Genomic DNA, 17,688 nt, shown 5'->3' with positions numbered 1-17,688 from the left:
TCTTAGACTTAATAAGATACCTTTTTAGGTTTTAACAGCACCAAAATGAACAGATTTGACAACATAGGCTTCAAGATCTTGACTAAGCATGTATGAACACATGTCCTTCGCATAATCATCCCAAAGAGTTAAATCAACCTCAACATCTCTAAAAAAGAATATAGGCAATTAATTTTAGATTAACAAAATTAGGTAATATTTATAAAATATAAAGGAAAAAAATAATGTAAATTGTATTACTCGAGATCTTGAAGCTTAAGATTGAGGCGTTTTCAAATGCAGATTAAATTTTCAGACCCGTGAAGTTCGCGGGTGAATTTGAGTACTGGTTTGATGATTAAAGACTGAAAGCTCGAAAATTTTATTTCCAACCATTGAAAAGACAAAGATAGATCGCCTGTCTAAGGCAAGATCGTTTACCATCTCAGAACATCTATGAGTAAAAACACAGCTGTCAGTTAATCCGCCCATCTTAACGTTCCAAAATCTATCTCCTAAATAAAGAGTTGATTGACCACCTTTGAAAATTTTCCCATAAAATTGCCTCCAAAATTCATCAGCCATGACCTGTATAGGCAGTGATAATTAAAAAATAATTTAAAAACCAATATACAGAAAGAAAACATTATTCATCATACTGATTGTATAATATACTACTTACAATAACGTCTTCGTCAGGTGTGATTTTGGATATAAAGCAGTATTGATGAACAAATGATTTAAACACCATTAGAAAGAATGATGATTGTCCAAATGACTGAAACATAAGATAGTTATTTTTTCTTATACAACTATCCCGAACAACTTTGGTGAAGCCATTAGCAAGAACAGGGCCAACATCAGTTTTTTTTCAGTCTTACAAACCATAACTTGTTGCCATCAACAATCTTAACTGAATCTTTGTAAGGTGGTTGGTCTCCCCAAATCATTGAAGCAAAGTCATTAGGTATTTGCTATGAGTTTAAAACAAAATAAAAAAAAGACAAACATCAGTTTACTAAAAATTTGATTAGTATTTAGAATACCAATAACCGTACCAAAAATATCGGGTCATCTTCCTCAATAAGCTTTAAAAATGAAGGACTGTTGTTCATGGGATCCATATCTGAAAATTAAATATGAAGGTTTTTTACAAAATTAAACGGTAAAGTATTTATAGAAACACAACCAATATTTCTCAATAAGCTTTAAAACTTATCTCAATAGTTTTGTTATTACCGATTCACCCACTATTATTGGTAGGGTAGCCAATGCAGATGCAGCCTGTATTCTTATCTTGAAAATAGAAGAATTACTGAGCGAAGTAAAAGAATACAAAAAACTGAAGGAGCCCTATGCAGAGCAAAGTAAACACAAAATCCAAACACCTATTAGTTCATCAAAGCACTTATTCTGCAATCCAAATAAAAAAACTCGGTAAAATAAGTTTAAAATATACCTTCACATTATGTTTTATATCCAAGTCAAAAACTCGGTAAAATAAGTTTAAAATATACCTTCACATTAGTTTTGTGACAAAATAATACATTGAAAGAAATTATAAAGCAAGAGAATTCAAGTAATAGAAATATAGAATTTTGATGTTAATTACCTTAGCGCCATCCCCTGTAAGCGGAAGAGAATAATCAATTAATAAAGAAACCTTCTTATATCACTCCATCAATTCTGTCACATTAAAGATGAATTAAGTTAATTGAAAAAGGAATGGCTAAATGGATGAAACACATTAATGGTTTACTTCCAAATTTAAATTTAAGAAAATGATTGACTTCCAAATTTAAAATCAAACACATTAATGACAAACTTCAAAATTTAAATTTAAGATAATAATTGACTTCGAAATTAAAAATTTAAAATCACACACAATAATGGTTTACTTCAAAATATAAATTTAAAATAATAATTGACTATCATTATACCGGATCAAAAAAACACCAAAAAACGATAAAATTAAATTTACCTCTTGTGTTCGAAAAAGATTCAGACACCTGTAGTTGCATAAGTCATCATCAATAAGTTCAAGACATTGACCATATGGAACTTTTCCTTCCCACAATAAGCTTGCAAAATCATACGGTATTTCCTATGAATCGAAACAAAAAACATATAAGCTTAAAATTTAATTTTAATGATTTAAAACATATATGTAACAACCAATAAATATTTTTAATATGATTGTTGAATAATTTGAATCTAATTAGCTATATAGAAATCAATAATTGTTGATTAAAGTTTATTAAAAATTAGGATAATTAACAATTATAAAAAATGAATATATTCAACTTCTATTTTAGGTAACTTTATTTAAAAATAAGTCAAGTATAATTTAAATTTAAAAATACTATAATATGTTGGAAGATTTAATCAAAATTATATATAGAATTTTAAATTTTAAACCACTAACATGTCTTTGTACATTGAACCCACCTAAAAAGGAAATCCAATTAATGTTATTAACTCCAAATCGTTTTACTTCCATAATATCCTCCAATTCAAAATTTTGAATTTTAAATCAAGTTATTATCTATCATCTAAATAAGGAAATTATCAGCCAAATAAGCTTGCAAAATCATATGGTATTTCCTATGAATCGAAACAAAAAACATATAAGCTTAAAATTTAATTTTAATGATTTAAAACATATATGTAACAACCAATAAATATTTTTCATATGATTGTTGAATAATTTGAATTTAATTAGCTATATAGAAACCAATAATTGTTGATTAAAGTTTATTAAAAATTAGGATAATTAGCAATTATAAAAAATGAATGTAGTCAACTTCTATTTCAGGTAACTTTATTTAAAAATAAATCAAATATAATTTAAATTTAAAATGACTATAATATGTTGGAAGAATTTAATCAAAATTATATATAAAACTCTAAATTTTAAACCATTAACATGTCTAGGTACATTGAACCCACCTAAAAAGGAAATCCAATTAATGTTATTAACTACAAATCGTTTACTTCCATATTATACTCCAAATCAAAATTTGAATTTAAAATCAAGTTATTATATATCCTCTAAATAAGGAAATAAAAATTAACAATAATAATTTTGGAACAAACGGATGGATAGCACCGAACCGTTATCATGATCCGAAATTCAATTGTCAAACATCAAGGATCAAACCATTAAACTCCAAGAACAAATATGATATTCAATCAAGCTTCAAACAAAACAATAGAAACGTGGAGCAAAGATTCTGACATGAAACAATAAGAATCAAGCTTTAAAAATTCAAAACTTTCAATTCAAAACAATTACTAATCGTGGAGCAAGGTCCAAATTTTAGATATTAATCATTATTTCTATAGTAGAAAAACATACCCAACTCATTTCAAGCATATTGAGTTACGATCCACAATAAGACATACATCTCGAACCTGAAACTATACTCAAACCTATCAGTAACATTCATGAAAAAACATGAACCGGTGACATGACATCATGAATCATTATTTACATAAATCAACAAAATGAAGAAAATCACATTTCAGTTTCACTGCAATTTATTTAATGTAAAAAAGATTAATTGATGAAAGCAAGCCTAATTTTATAATTTTAATAAACATCAAAAAGACGCATAAATGCAACAATAATGAACAAATACTTGTGAGTGTACTTTCAAGCAAATAACAATCACAATAATGAAAAAAAAAACCCTAAACAATCAATTTTTTGAAAAACAAAAAAACGATAAACCAGACAATACAAATCAATTCCTATTTCATTGATCCACAATCAACAATCGACTATGCAATTTGACCATGAAAAATTTTATTTTAGTGGATCCCATTTAGTGGCGATTGGGCGTATCGATTACTCACAAAAAAAAATAAAAAATAAAATCAGATTCATAACATGGTAAATCATGAACAAAACGTAAATCGTATGATCTAAATGGATAGCCAAAGCTCTAATTCACACTAAAGCTTCAAACAAACAGTTCACAAGTTGGAAAAGAAGCTAAAACCTGAATTCTAATGGGATATTTCCCCTAATCCTTTTAAATCAATACATGAATCAACAGTATTCTAAATAACAAAATAAAAAAAATAAAAAGGATTCCGCGATCCTTTTACCATTGTTGAACAGATTCAAAAGGATTCCGCGATCGAGCATTGTTCATAGTAAATCATTGCCGCGAATCCAAAACCGAACAAAAATTCCCAAATCAAAAAAGATTCGATTATAAAATCTTTAAATACCTGACTGAAAAAGGAAGAGATTAACACTAAAAATCATAGATGAATGAAATTTAGAACATAGATTTGCAAAGAAGAGAGATAAAGGAAAGATTGAAGGGTGCTATTGATTGTGTAATTAGGGTTTGTCTTACTGAATGATTGAACAACATACATGTGATTATCAAGATCAATCGAAGGAACAAAAGAAGCATATTTTGGATTTTGATGAAAGATACTTGAACGAAAGAACATGATGATGAAGCATATTGGGTGATACCAGAAGATAAAGTTGCCTACAAAATAAAAAAAAGCTCTTCCAATCGAGAAGAACAACTAAACAAAAATAAAGATTACCTGATGGTTTGATTTACAGACGACGATTGAAGAAGAGGATTCAATAAGACGAATGAAGAAGGAGATGATGTTGTCGGCTAGGGTTTAGAGAGAATAGATGAAGAGTTCTGATGGAATGAAATTAGGATATAAAGGATCCATTTGGATCATGTGGTCGAACCGAATTCTATTCGGATCCCTTGTCCAATATGATTTCCCTCCTAAACTAAAAAAAATGAGTTGCCACATCAGCAAAATTGTCCCAAATCCAATGCCACCTAGCCCAAATCACATCTCATTTATATATATATATATATATAAATTAGATTAGATTAGATTAGATTAGATAATAAATTAACATAAGAATTAACTTATTGGGTATTTTATGAGTCACATATTTACATTAAAGTTATTTAAATAGCTTGTAACCGTGGCTTATATGTCAACTCATATAAATTAGTTTGTTATGTTTGCCTACTAATAAGAGTGACACTTATTCAATCCAAATTCATCGTGTATTATTTAGTTGGATTGTTAATCAGGGCTTGACATTAGACTTTGCGATGATTTGCTTCACGTTCATAGGCTCATATAAATTTTTGGGTCGAGTTAAGCTGATTGTACAATAATCTTTAATCAAGCTTATTTGGTTTGACTAACTTGATCGTTGGCTCGTATAAATATTAGTGTTTACTTTTATTTAAACCCTCAATTAAATATAAAATACATAATCAATAAAATTGAGAAGAAAAAAAAAACAAGGGAACCCGTTAAACCACAAGCTAACTCGATCTATAGGTAAACCGTAAAATCAATAAAAAAAAAACTAGTTTCTTACATATATATAAAAAAAAAAAAAAAAAAAACGCAACACTTTCTTAGGCCGTTCGAATTCCGGAAACAGTAAATAACCTAACATCAACTTAAAACCACGAGTAACAGAAAAGATGCTTCTGTTACACACATGAACGTCCTCTTCATTCTTCAACAAATTCAAATCACAACGAAAAACCTTCTGTAACCGCCTTAAAACCCTAGCTAACCGTCGCCGATCACTTAATCGGAGCTCTCACCGGACCGGAAAATTTCACCACATCTCTCTCATCATCGTACAGTTCCACCTCTAGAACTTCAATTCTCCTGAAAAAGTGCAACACACACGTAAGTTTCGATCAGATTCCGTTACTTTCTCGATCTCCATACATTTATGCATTCGCAGCAGATCGGTTATCTTCCTATTATGTCGCGATTTGTCTACGCGCCGTCGCCGTTTCCGGCGTCGGTATCCGCTACTGCCGGTGCCGTGATTGTGTGGATTATTGTTCTGTTTAGTTGTAATACGTTGTCGTTTGCTTCTGCTTCCGTCGTTGAGCCGACAACGGTTACGCTTCTTCCTCCGCATGCTAGTGGTAATTTTGGCGCCATATTTGTACCGCTTTATCCGTATCTTCCTAATTCCTCTGGTGACGGAACATCTCGGAGGCACCGCCGGACGTTTGATGTTCCTTACGCGAACGCGCGGATGGATCTGTATGATGATTTACTTATCACCGGGTACTGTATCGTTTTCTCGATCTATATATGATTATTACTCGCCGCACATGATTATGATATGCATGTTGTGTTTGTTTGGGGAAAGTTGTGATTATTGAGTAGTGTAGCTGAATTTACTATGATGACTTTGATATTTCAAGCTGATATGGATATCTGACATTTTATATGGATTATGTATGTAGATTTTGTGTTTATTTGGGGAAGATATGATCAATGAGTAGTGTAACTGAATTTACTGTGATCATTTTGAATTCTCAAGTTATAGTCACATGATAATGAATGAGTATCTGACATTTTTTATGGATTTTGTATGTACATTTTGTGTTTATTAGGGGAAAGTTATGGTTATTTAGCGTAACGGAATATATTGTGATGAGTTTGATATTTCGATTTGTAGTCAGGTTCCTGTTACATTTCAATTTCAGATGTAAGTTTTAATTGAAGTTAACGATGATTATTAGGTATTACTCAACGAGACTGTGGATTGGGACTCCACCGCAGAAGTTTGCTCTTATAGTTGACACAGGGAGTAGTGTTACTTATGTTCCATGCTCTACTTGTGTACACTGTGGCAAGCATCAGGTACTCTCTTGCTTTGTTGTATAGTAAAATAAGTTCATAAGAGAACTGAAATACATTCAGTTTTTTTTGGTTTGTTTTAGAACAACTCTTTAAGAAGCATTTATTCTATTTGTGACTGAGGTAATGTTTCAAGTTTCTCTTAAGAGCTTCTTTTGTCTTGTGTTCTGCTTTGTTCTCAGAGCACATGTTTAACTGCTAAGGAGATTATGACTAATCTGTTTGTAGGATAATCTTTTTCCTTAATATGTAGTTGGCTGCATTAAATTCAGATCATACCAGCTATTTTATTTAAATTCTTGAAGGAGAATGTGTAACAAATCATATCTTAATATTAGCCTGCAAACTGTTTAGGGAAATAGATCATGCATTGCAATAATTTAATTGGGTTTTTGTGATATTACCTTAGTGTTATACAGTTTGTTGCATTTAACATGTAAGGGTGGTTTATACTTTCTTCTATTCTTAATTATTATGGTTCTGAATTTAAATTGTTGATCTCACCAGAATCCTAAGTTTGATCCAGATTCATCGAGCACGTATCAACCAGTGAAATGCACTGTTGATTGCACTTGTGACAATAGCATGACGCAATGCACATACGCAAGGGAATATGCCGAAATGAGTTCTAGCAGTGGTGTCCTTGGTGAGGACATCATATCATTCGGTGACCAAAGTGATATTTCACCTCAACGAGCCACTTTCGGTTGCGAAAATTCTGAAAGTGGCGATCTCTACACTCAACGTGCTGACGGAATACTGGGTTTGGGCCGTGGTGACTTAAGTCTAGTTGACCAGCTTTTTCACCGAGCTATGATACACGATTCGTTTTCTTTATGTTACGGTGGAATGGATGTTGGTGGTGGTGCCATGGTTCTTGGTGGTTTAATCGCTCCCTCGGGGACTGTGTATGCCTACTCAAACCCTGGACGCAGGTATGTTTTGTATCTATCTTTCTTATAGATACAAAACTTTACGTATTGTTGTAACAAAATACATTTGATTCATCTCACACGTACATTTACTCTAGTTTCGGGGTGGCAACAGCCCATATTACAATGTTGACCTGAAGGAGGTACTTGTTGCTGGGAAGCGGTTGCCTTTAGATCCGAGCGTTTTTGATGGCAAACATGGAACAGTTTTAGACAGTGGAACCACATATGCATACATACCTGAAGCAGCTTTTCTTGCATTTAAGGATGCTGTAAGATTTGGTTTTCTTAACACCTTTGGATCTCGGTTTTTATTAGCTTATTACTGTATTGCTCACTAGAAGTAGGCATGTAAACAAACCGAACGTTCATGAATTGTTCGTGAACTTGTTCGGCGGGAAGTTTGTTTATGCTCGTTTATTAATAAACGAACGAACATGAACACAATTGTTTGTTCATTTAGTTAAACGAATGAACATGAACACATGTTTTGTTCATGAATGTCCGTTTATGTTCGGTCATTTATGCTTCGTTTATTTACCTTTGTTTATGTTTGTTTGTTCGTTTATGTTCGTTTCAATTTAAATTGGTAATTGCGCTTTGTAGTAATAAAAATGGGTTTTGCAATGGAATTTATCGTAATTAATCACTAATTTATTTAAAAAAAATTACTTTATGTTCGATTATGTTAGTCAATGATCTTCAGTTGTGTTCATTTATGTTTGTTAAAATATGTTTATTTGTATATTAAATGGTGTTCATCTAAATTTGTTTGTTTATGTTCATTTACGTTCGTGAACTGTTCGTTTAGGTTTTCAACAAACACAAACATGCCCATTTTCTTAATAAACGGACATGAGCGAAAAAAGAGGTTCGATTATATGTTTGTGCTCATTTGGTTCATTTACAGGACTAACTAGAAGGAAAATGTAATCTTGATTATTTACAATACCTAAGTGCATGATCTAAAAGCAATTAGCATTAATTTTTCAATCTTGCATGCAGATCATGAAAGAACTCCACTCTTTAAAACAGATCAAAGGTCCGGATCCAAACTATAAGGACATTTGCTTCTCTGGTGCCGGAAGGTATTCTTTGTTAACCATGGATATGTAATAATAATAATCACATAATTTAATTATTCGGTTCAAATAGGAAGTTGCATTAAATGTTTGTTCCATCAGTGATGTTTCAAAGCTGCCAGAAAACTTCCCATCAGTTGAAATGGTTTTCGGGAAAGGACATAAGCTGTTACTATCCCCCGAGAACTACTTGTTCAGGGTAAGCATTTATGTCAATTTCCATTTTTCTTTGAATCATATTTTATTTTATTTCCAAGTTTGTTTCTGTTTTCTTTTTCATTCCCATTTGTTTCTTCTTATATTAAAAGCACTCAAGGGTGAGTGGAGCATATTGCCTGGGGATTTTTCAGAACCCCAAGGAACCAACAACTATTTTAGGAGGTATGAAACAAAATTGTTCACTTCTTTTCTTTAAATGCTCAAATTTACATTTTTTTTATGAACAGAATTGTTTGAAAGCAGTATTGTGTCTTTTACAGGCATTATTGTCCGAAACATATTTGTTATGTATGAACGTGAAAATCACAGGATTGGATTTTGGAAAACTAATTGTTCTGAGCTATGGGCAAGACTTATTGCTTCTGCAACACCAGATAAACCGCATTCGAGTCCAGATATTTCTCCTCCAGCTCCATTGGCACCACCGTTTCATATTTCTCCAGGTACAATAAACCGCTATCTTTTAAGTGACATCCTAAATCTACTATCATGCCATACAACTAGTAAATTGCCGCGGCGTCCCGAAAAAATTTACGTCAAAACATGGACCAAACATGGACCAACTGAAAACATACATAATAAATAATCACGAAAACGTATTATATTTGACCCGACTCATCTCCGTAAAAAAAATTTACGTCAAAATGTAGACCAACCGAAAACGTATAAAATAATAAGCATAAGAACATGTTATATTTGACCCAACTCATTTCTGGGAAAAATTTACTTCGAAACGTAAATCAACTTGAATTTATACCCATACGTACATAAAAATAAACACGTAAACTTGATTATAAAGCCTTTAGAAACTTAAGGGGTTGTAAGTGTCAGTACTGAAAGTTGAGGGGTAAAGTAAAAGTAAACAAAACGACAAAAAAGACAAAAATAAAATAAATTAGAGCAATCATTCAAAGTCACTGTTAACAAAAGTTCCTAATTGTAGTATATATAATAATATAATATAATAATATAATATAATAATATAATACATATTTCATATCATCTGTCCCTTGTATTGCATAATATCTCTATGATGGTTAAATACCTCTTGTTTTCGTTGCCACGCAGGGTCAAAAGTCGCAAGCATAATATTCTACATGTCACTAGACATCAAGTACCCTATGTTGGAATCCCACATCGCAGAGCTTACTCAGTTAATCGCCACGGAGTTGCATGTTAACAGTTCACAGGTATTTTCGTGGTTCAGTAGTTTACAGTAAGTTATTTTTTTTCCTTGCACAATAAGTTAAGTTATGGTTCCAGGTTTACTTGTCGGATCTTACATATGAGGGAAATGGTTCCCTTACAATATGGTCCATCACTCCACTAAAACCCGCTGAATATATGTCCAAAGCGACTGCATCTGTGAGTTATTTATATCATACTGTCGAGTCTTTAATGCTAATGCTATAAACGACACATTTATTACTTGTTATTGTCTGGTTGCAGGATATTATTGCTCGAATAGCTGAAGATGAGATTCACCTTCCTAAAAGCTTTGGAAAACATCGTATATCCAATTGGTATATTGAGGCGGTTCCAAATAGGTATACTGATTCTATTCTATTCTTGTCTAATTTCATTGCATAATTTTATAGTGGTTAAGACTAAAGTATTATTGTGATGAAATGATATGCAGAACTTGGTGGGAGAACTACAGGAATGTAATCATAATACTCATGGTCTTCATTATTGGATTTTTGGTTCTAACGACAGCGTGGCTTTGGAGATACCGACAGCGAACTAACATTCCCTACAGGCCAGTAGGTTCAGCCATGTCTCAACTAGAACTCCAGACAGTATTATCTTAAAGAAAGTACAAGCCAAAACCGCATAGTGATCACTGCCAACAAGGTGATTAAAATTTTGCTTAATAATGACGAGTTGACACTGAAAATAGATCATGTTAATGTTCAAAAAACTGGCTACAAATTTTCTAAGAGAACCGTGAACACCTTATAGTAATGGATGGAAATTTAAAAGATATGTGATGCTTGTTTTTGCATATTGTTGTCATTTGTCAACCATAATGCTTTTATGTGTGCTGGAAATCTAATGATTAATTAAGATGTTGATGTTGCCCTTTTGAAATACGGGGTCAGGCCGGTTAAACCAGGAACAGTAAGGAAGAAACTTATTCCAAGATTCGAACTTGAAAGTTTTGCTGAGCACATGTTTGTATTATATATGTAAACTAGCGGGTTATCACCCGTGCTCCATGGTGGATTAGAAATGTAGATAAAAAAAACAAATAGCGAAAGTGACGATATAAATACCACGTCGCCACGGTATAATTGAAGTGTCGTGTATGACAACCAATTTAAACATGGAAAAGAATAACTAAGTTGACCTAGGACCCGGGTGTTGCGACAAAGGTCGTTAAATGAGAAAAAACAGACGTAAAAACGTTGAACCATAGACGCACGTTGCAGCGTGTTAACTTGCAAAATTTAGACTGAATGTTCGAAATGTAAAACGAAAAATTCATAAAAGATGAAAGTATATATTGTTACAAATTTGTAAAAGATAAAAAGTGTGCGGGTTAAAACTTAAAAGTAACAAGAAAACTACAAAAAACACAAAATGACCAAATTGATAGTATTCCTAAGCAAAATGCTATCCTAGTATTTGGTAGCTTACAAAAACATTTGTTTTAATATCCGGTTTGGTTTTTAAAACATTAGATGAGATTACAATGGTAATATCATAGGTTTAGTAGAAATAATATGATCAGAAAAATCATCTGGTTCAATATCCAGTTTGGATTTTAAAACATTTGATGAGATTACAATGTTCTGTATTTGTATTGCTTGAGATCAATAAAAATATACTATTGACAACAAGCCTGTACATCGAAACTCAAGGTAGTGGTGAATCTAGAAATTTATGTGAATGAGGTCCAAAATGGATCCGTGAAAACGGGTTGGGTCAATACAATTAATATATTTAGCTTCGAGGTATTAGTGAAAGGATAGAACAAATATTTGATGTCAATGTAGCATTTATAGTAACACTTGTGACGAGAAAACAGGTGATATTAAATATGTTTAATTGTTTATTGTTTATATTTACGGTTAAAACAAATGCTAATAAACAAATATGTTTATTAGGCATGTTCCCTCCAGAATGTTTATGGGGTATGCAAACTCTTTCATCCACATGTTGGCGACTCCAATATATAGATGAAAATAAATTAGGACAAAATCAATCAATATGGTTAAGTAAATATTTCTAAAGTTAAAAGTTAACTTTAACGATAATAAAGTATTAAATCTGTTACCTGGTATATTGAACGGTTAATATAGACTATGTAGATTTTAATCTAAACGACGGTAAAAATAAGCAAGTAACACTATTAAGTAAACATGTCAACTGTCAAGATTTAAAATGTTAACTTTAATTACAATAAGTTAAATAAATAATAATTAAAATAAAAAAAAAAGAATTAAACTTATATAATAGATAAAAAAGCAAATATTTGTTAAAAAATAAATTTTATTAAACTTTAAGGAACGTATGATAACTTTATAATAAAAAAAATGTATTGAACTTAAAAAAAATAAAAGAACAAATATTTTTTTTTTTAAATTATAAGCTTTATTAAACTTCAAGGGTTGTATGATAACTCTATTGAATTTTAGGGGTCGAACATAAATCGTTTATAAAAAAAGATTTATTGTTAAACTTCTGTATATAAATCTATGAATTGCCAAAATCGTCTCTGAGTTTTGGGCAAGTTTGACATTTTCGTCTAAAATGACTTTTTTTTGTACCATTTTGCCTCCCACGTTTGGCATTTTTTTGTCATTTTCATCAAGATGACTAACTTAGTTAAAAAAAACACCGTTTAATGAGATGTATGTTTGAAAATTTACATTTATAAGTAGGGGTATTTTGGTCTTTTGACTTTATCATTTTATATTAATAAAAAAAACATTCTTCTTCATCCCTAGTCACCCCACCTGCACCTCCACCACCACCACCACCACCACCACCACCACCACCACCACCACCACTACCCCCACCAACCATTACCACCATTGCCAAATTTGAAACCCTACCACACCAGCCATAACCACCATTGTTGAATCTGAAACCCCACCCAATTCTGTCAAAATTCGTTCAACAAAATAACAACAATTCAATTTCCCGTAAAAAAACTGTTGACATCTCCTTGATTTGACTCAATTCTTGAACAAATCCAAAACGTATTGAGCCCTACTCGACTCAATTAAAACGAATTCTAAGGTTTCTAAAACAAAATCAACATGATAAATGAAACTGAAGCAAACGTAACACCGCTCCATCTTAGCAATTGGGTCAGTTTCTACCTCCTTCACGTCTCCCTTGAACACATCTTTACCAGAAGTCAGATCCACACCCGAACAGAACAACTGACCCAACCCGGACAGTATGATGACCCCCGCAGAGTCTTCGGAGTTTAGAGAATTGAATGCACGCGCCAGATCTGTCATCATCGGCTTCATCAACGACTTTGGGCAATGTTAGATAGGAATCCGGTGATGCCAGGTGGTTGGTGGAGGTGGAGGTGATGGGGGTGGTGGCTGATGACGATGATGGAGGTCGTGGCAGGTAGTGGCGGGGTAGTTGTCGGAGATAAGTTAGGTGGAGAAGTACTGTCTACGATGATGAACATTTGTACAAAGCATGATGATCATATTTTTTTGGTTTGAATATAATATATAAATGGAAATAAGTAATCAGATATACATTTTTATATAGTATATAAAATGATAAAGCCAAAAGACCAAAATACCCCTACTTATAAATGTAAAATTTCGAACATACCCCTCATTAAACGGTGTTTTTTAACTAAGTTATTTTAGGAATGTCAAACCGGGGGGGGGGGGGGATGGTACAAAAAGGTCATTTTGGACGAAAATGGCAAACCTGCCCAAACCTCAGGAACGATTTTGGCAGTTAACTCTAAATCTATTAAAGTTCAGGATTATAAATCTAAATCGTTTATTAAAAAGAATTATTTTAGGAATCGTATGATAACTCTATTAAAGTTAAAGATTAGAAACGTAAATTAACTAAATAAAAAGAAATAACATTATTATAACCTTTATAAAATAAAATAAATTAAAATTAAAATAGAAAATGACCAAATTGGATTTAGTACTGTCCACGAATGAAAATGTTATTATATAGAATAAAATAAATTAAAATTAAAATAAAAAATACCAAATTGAATTTAGTACTGTTCACGAATGGAAATGTTATTATATAGAACTAGGTTTAAAGAAGTTCGCCGCGTTGCGGCAAATTTCTTTTGTTATTTAGTCTGTATTTATATGTGTTTTGAAATCACTATGAGCGTGTTGCGAACGGAACTACTGACAAGAATAAAAAAATGTAGAAAAAAACACTAAAAGATAACCGAAAGAAAATCAACCAAAAAGTTGTATGGTAACGATGTTGTTCGTATGAAACCTGTGGTCAGAGATTGTAAGTCCCGAAACCGAGATCACAATGATATCGCACAACTCGTAAGGTGGCAGAATCACACAAACAAGTTGTAAAAGAAACAAAGAGATGAAGAAGAAGGATGATTATCTATTCAAATGATTCAAATCTTGCATACAAAGCTTGTTGTCTAATACAAGATTCACCAAAATCACCAACCATGCACCTATGACAACACTTACTATTTATAGAAAAGGATTAGGGAGGATGCTCCCTAAACCCTAGGCCCATGACTACCCAAATAGGCCCAAAACCCCATAATTAACCCCACACTCCTACTAATCCACTAATTTACTTATCCATAAACCTTTAAGGGCCTAACAATCTCCCCCTAGGTTTATTGGATAAGTAGACGCATCAAACCCTTGGATCATGTGGACCTGGTGGAGGATCAGCAAAGAGATAATTCTTCAAGATGTTGGCAGCTGCACTTGTCCAAGATTTGGCACATTCTTCATACTTTTCGTTGGTTCGGATTTGATGATGTGTGAGAACCAAGATGTCTTCTTCATGAAAACTCTTCAGGTCATAAGAATTAGGGATCCTGATGGACTGTTCTTCAGTTCGATGACAGCTTCTGCCAGATAAGGATCATAAGCCTAGAACTTGAATTTCCTCAATATTCCTTTCTCAAACTTTCTTGTAAGTGGAATGATCTTCTCTTTATCAGTGGGAGGTCAGATGATTGATTTCACAGTCCTTCTGGTGAAAGAATCACGAACACCAGGATTTCTTCTCACTATTGGCTCAGCAGTCTTCATGGTTGCAAAGTTTGTTCTCACTTCCTTTTCAATACGTGAGTGGAATGCCCAACCTCTGCATTTCTTGCTTAGATCTGGATCATAGTAAGGAGCAAGTAACAGTGTCTTCAAGTCAATCTGAGTCCAAGATTCAAATTGACTTTCCTTGCCATAATATTCTTTATGCCCACTCTTTCGAGTAATCAACCACATCTATTTGTCTGGTTCATACCTCTAACATGCCACTTCTGATTTGTTTCCCACTTCATCGTAATGAGTAGATCCTAATTCCATCACAAGTCTGCCAGGCCTTGTCGAGGGATCCTTTAAATGAAAGTTTTCATCAAGTTGATTCATATCTTGATTTTTCATCACCAGCAACTGTTTCTTTCTTTGCTTCTCTTGTTCTTTCTCTCGCTCTTTATCCTCTCTTCTATTCTTGGGCTTACTGCTTCGCTTCTTTGGTTTTGCAGCCAGATAAGCTTCTAGAGCTGCTGCATGTTCAGCTTCAGCTGCTGCATGAGTTGCTGCTCTTTGCTCTAGAGTTTGCTCTGGTCTTCCAACGTAAAACTGTTCATCCTCTTTATCCGCAAACTCATTTCCAAATTTCTTTTCAAGTTTTGCCTTCAGATCGTAGACAGTCGAAATCAACATCCCTACATCACCTTGTAGTTGATCTATGGTGAGATCTCTGTTTGTGAGTTGAGATTGTAGAGACGAGATCTGGGCTTCTTTCAATGCAGCAGCTTGTTGGAGAGAAACAATCTGAGCACTTTTTAGCTCTCCATCTTGTTCCAGTATCACCATACGCCTTTTCAACCTTTTAACATATTCTTCTTCATCACTATCGCTATCACTCTCATAGACTTGTCTCTTTTAGCTTGCATATCGAAATGCAGCTTCATCATGCTCAGTTGTATGAGCGCCACTAGAACTTCCTGCTTCAAAATGAATACCACCACTTAAACTACCTGGCTGTGAGGGGGTGGTTTCAAAATCGAAGTTGAAATCATACAAGTCTGGATCTTCAAGGTTTGTTTTCTTCAATGTATCAGTTGATGGTGGATCAGGTTGAGGATCAATAATGGGAGTGGACTCAGGGGCAGTCGAAGGCCCAGAAAGAGTGTCATTAGGTGCGGTGTTGGTTCTTTGTTTCTTTTGAACTAGTTCTTCAGTAACAACGGCAGTTTCTTGAACTTCAACAGTGGAGATGGATGGAGGGTCTCCATCGCCACCCTGTAAACTTCGAATCAAAGCTGCAAGATTATCAGAGGTCATCGGCACTAGCTATCGAACGACATCTTCTTCCTTATCAGACATTAGAGTCTGTTTCTTCACTCGAGTCTGTTTCGGATTCAGAATCAACTAAAAGAACTTCATCTTCATCATCAGCCGCCTGTTGTACTTGCTGCATGAGCTGCACATCATGCTCTTCCGCTATTTGTGCATTGATTGGAGGCGGAACTGGAGCAACAGGAACGACTGGAGGAGCTGGTGCGACAGGTGCTCCTTGCACAACGTCAGCAAACCTCCCATGCTTCTCAAGAGAATATCTTGCTTCAAAGTTATGATGCTTGGCTCTTTTGTTTTTACATGCGTTCTCAAAGCATCCTGACCCCATTGGCTTCAAATTGATGTAATTCGGCCCCTTGACTAACGTAGGGTATCGTTCGTCGAGAATCATCTGGATGAACCTTGGGTATAGCATAAAAATCTTCTTCTTTGGATCATCTAACATTTTCTTCATGTTATCAAAGATGAAGGCCGAAAAGTTGTAATCCCATTCATTCACTAATGCCACAACAACAAATGTTTGCGTCTTGTTTAGCTGATCCCATCCACCCTTGTTTTCAGCAATACATTGAAGGAAAAAGTGAACTAAAAGTCTCCAGCATGGTGGAAATAGCTTCTTCAGCACAGTGGGATATCCACCTTCATAGCTCATCCTTCTTAATGCAGCTTGAACTCTAGCTTGATCATATAATGTAGGATGATGCGGCTGATCTCCCAGTCTTAACACTTCTCCAATCACTACTTCAGACGCAATAATCTTTGTCTTTTGCACTGTAGCTTCAATAGATCCTGCTCCTTGCCTGTTTATCTTTGCTGTATTCCAAAATGTATTAATGCAGCTACTGCATATGACAGGATTTGCTCTTAAAGCGTGCGTGAGAGGACAGATGTTCAGACCCCTGATTAAGGATCTAAATAACTCTACTTGATCTGCCGGAGGATCTGATAAGAATCCTGCTTGATTATGAAATTCATTGACTTCCAATTGCCGTTGGTTCCCTTCTTGTAATATTGCACCGGCCATTTTCTGCACTAAAACGTCGTCGTTAGATCATTTTTAATATGAAAGTTACTTGTATTCGAGTTAACGATGAGTTAATAAAATCAACACATCGAAAACTTAAACACAAGCAACTTGTTACAAAAGCAGTCCAAAGGTCCATTTGAAAAGGTTCAAATCAAGGACCAAGTCAAAGGTCAGGTCAGAAATGGTTAAGGTCTGGAATGATGGGGTTCATTTCGGATGAACCTCTTCATCCGGATTGACAT

General features: G+C 33.7%; 1 protein-coding gene and 1 long non-coding RNA gene across 2 annotated transcripts; one reads left to right on the top strand and one right to left on the bottom strand.

Annotated features, from left to right (window-relative positions):
* Positions 1-334: 334 nt before the first annotated feature.
* Positions 335-1,106, bottom strand: LOC110908833. The gene is made up of 3 exons (XR_002574927.2): positions 1,038-1,106; positions 662-953; positions 335-567 (listed from the first exon to the last, which is right to left on the bottom strand). It is a non-coding gene; the product is annotated as an uncharacterized LOC110908833 (long non-coding RNA).
* Positions 1,107-5,425: 4,319 nt separating this feature from the next.
* On the top strand, positions 5,426-10,901 carry LOC110908832 (protein ASPARTIC PROTEASE IN GUARD CELL 2). Its single transcript, XM_022153819.1, has 12 exons — positions 5,426-6,084; positions 6,546-6,666; positions 7,171-7,598; positions 7,711-7,867; positions 8,601-8,683; positions 8,780-8,876; positions 8,986-9,058; positions 9,157-9,339; positions 9,965-10,086; positions 10,160-10,261; positions 10,346-10,443; positions 10,536-10,901. The coding sequence occupies exons 1-12, from the start codon at positions 5,738-5,740 to the stop codon at positions 10,705-10,707; spliced, it is 1,983 nt and encodes a 660-aa protein (XP_022009511.1). The 5' UTR covers positions 5,426-5,737; the 3' UTR covers positions 10,708-10,901.
* The last annotated feature ends 6,787 nt before the right edge of the window (positions 10,902-17,688 follow it).

This window comes from Helianthus annuus, chromosome 7, assembly GCF_002127325.2.
Source record: "Helianthus annuus cultivar XRQ/B chromosome 7, HanXRQr2.0-SUNRISE, whole genome shotgun sequence".
Taxonomy (NCBI): Eukaryota; Viridiplantae; Streptophyta; class Magnoliopsida; order Asterales; family Asteraceae; genus Helianthus; species Helianthus annuus.
This window is presented reverse-complemented; position numbering and strand designations above follow the sequence as displayed.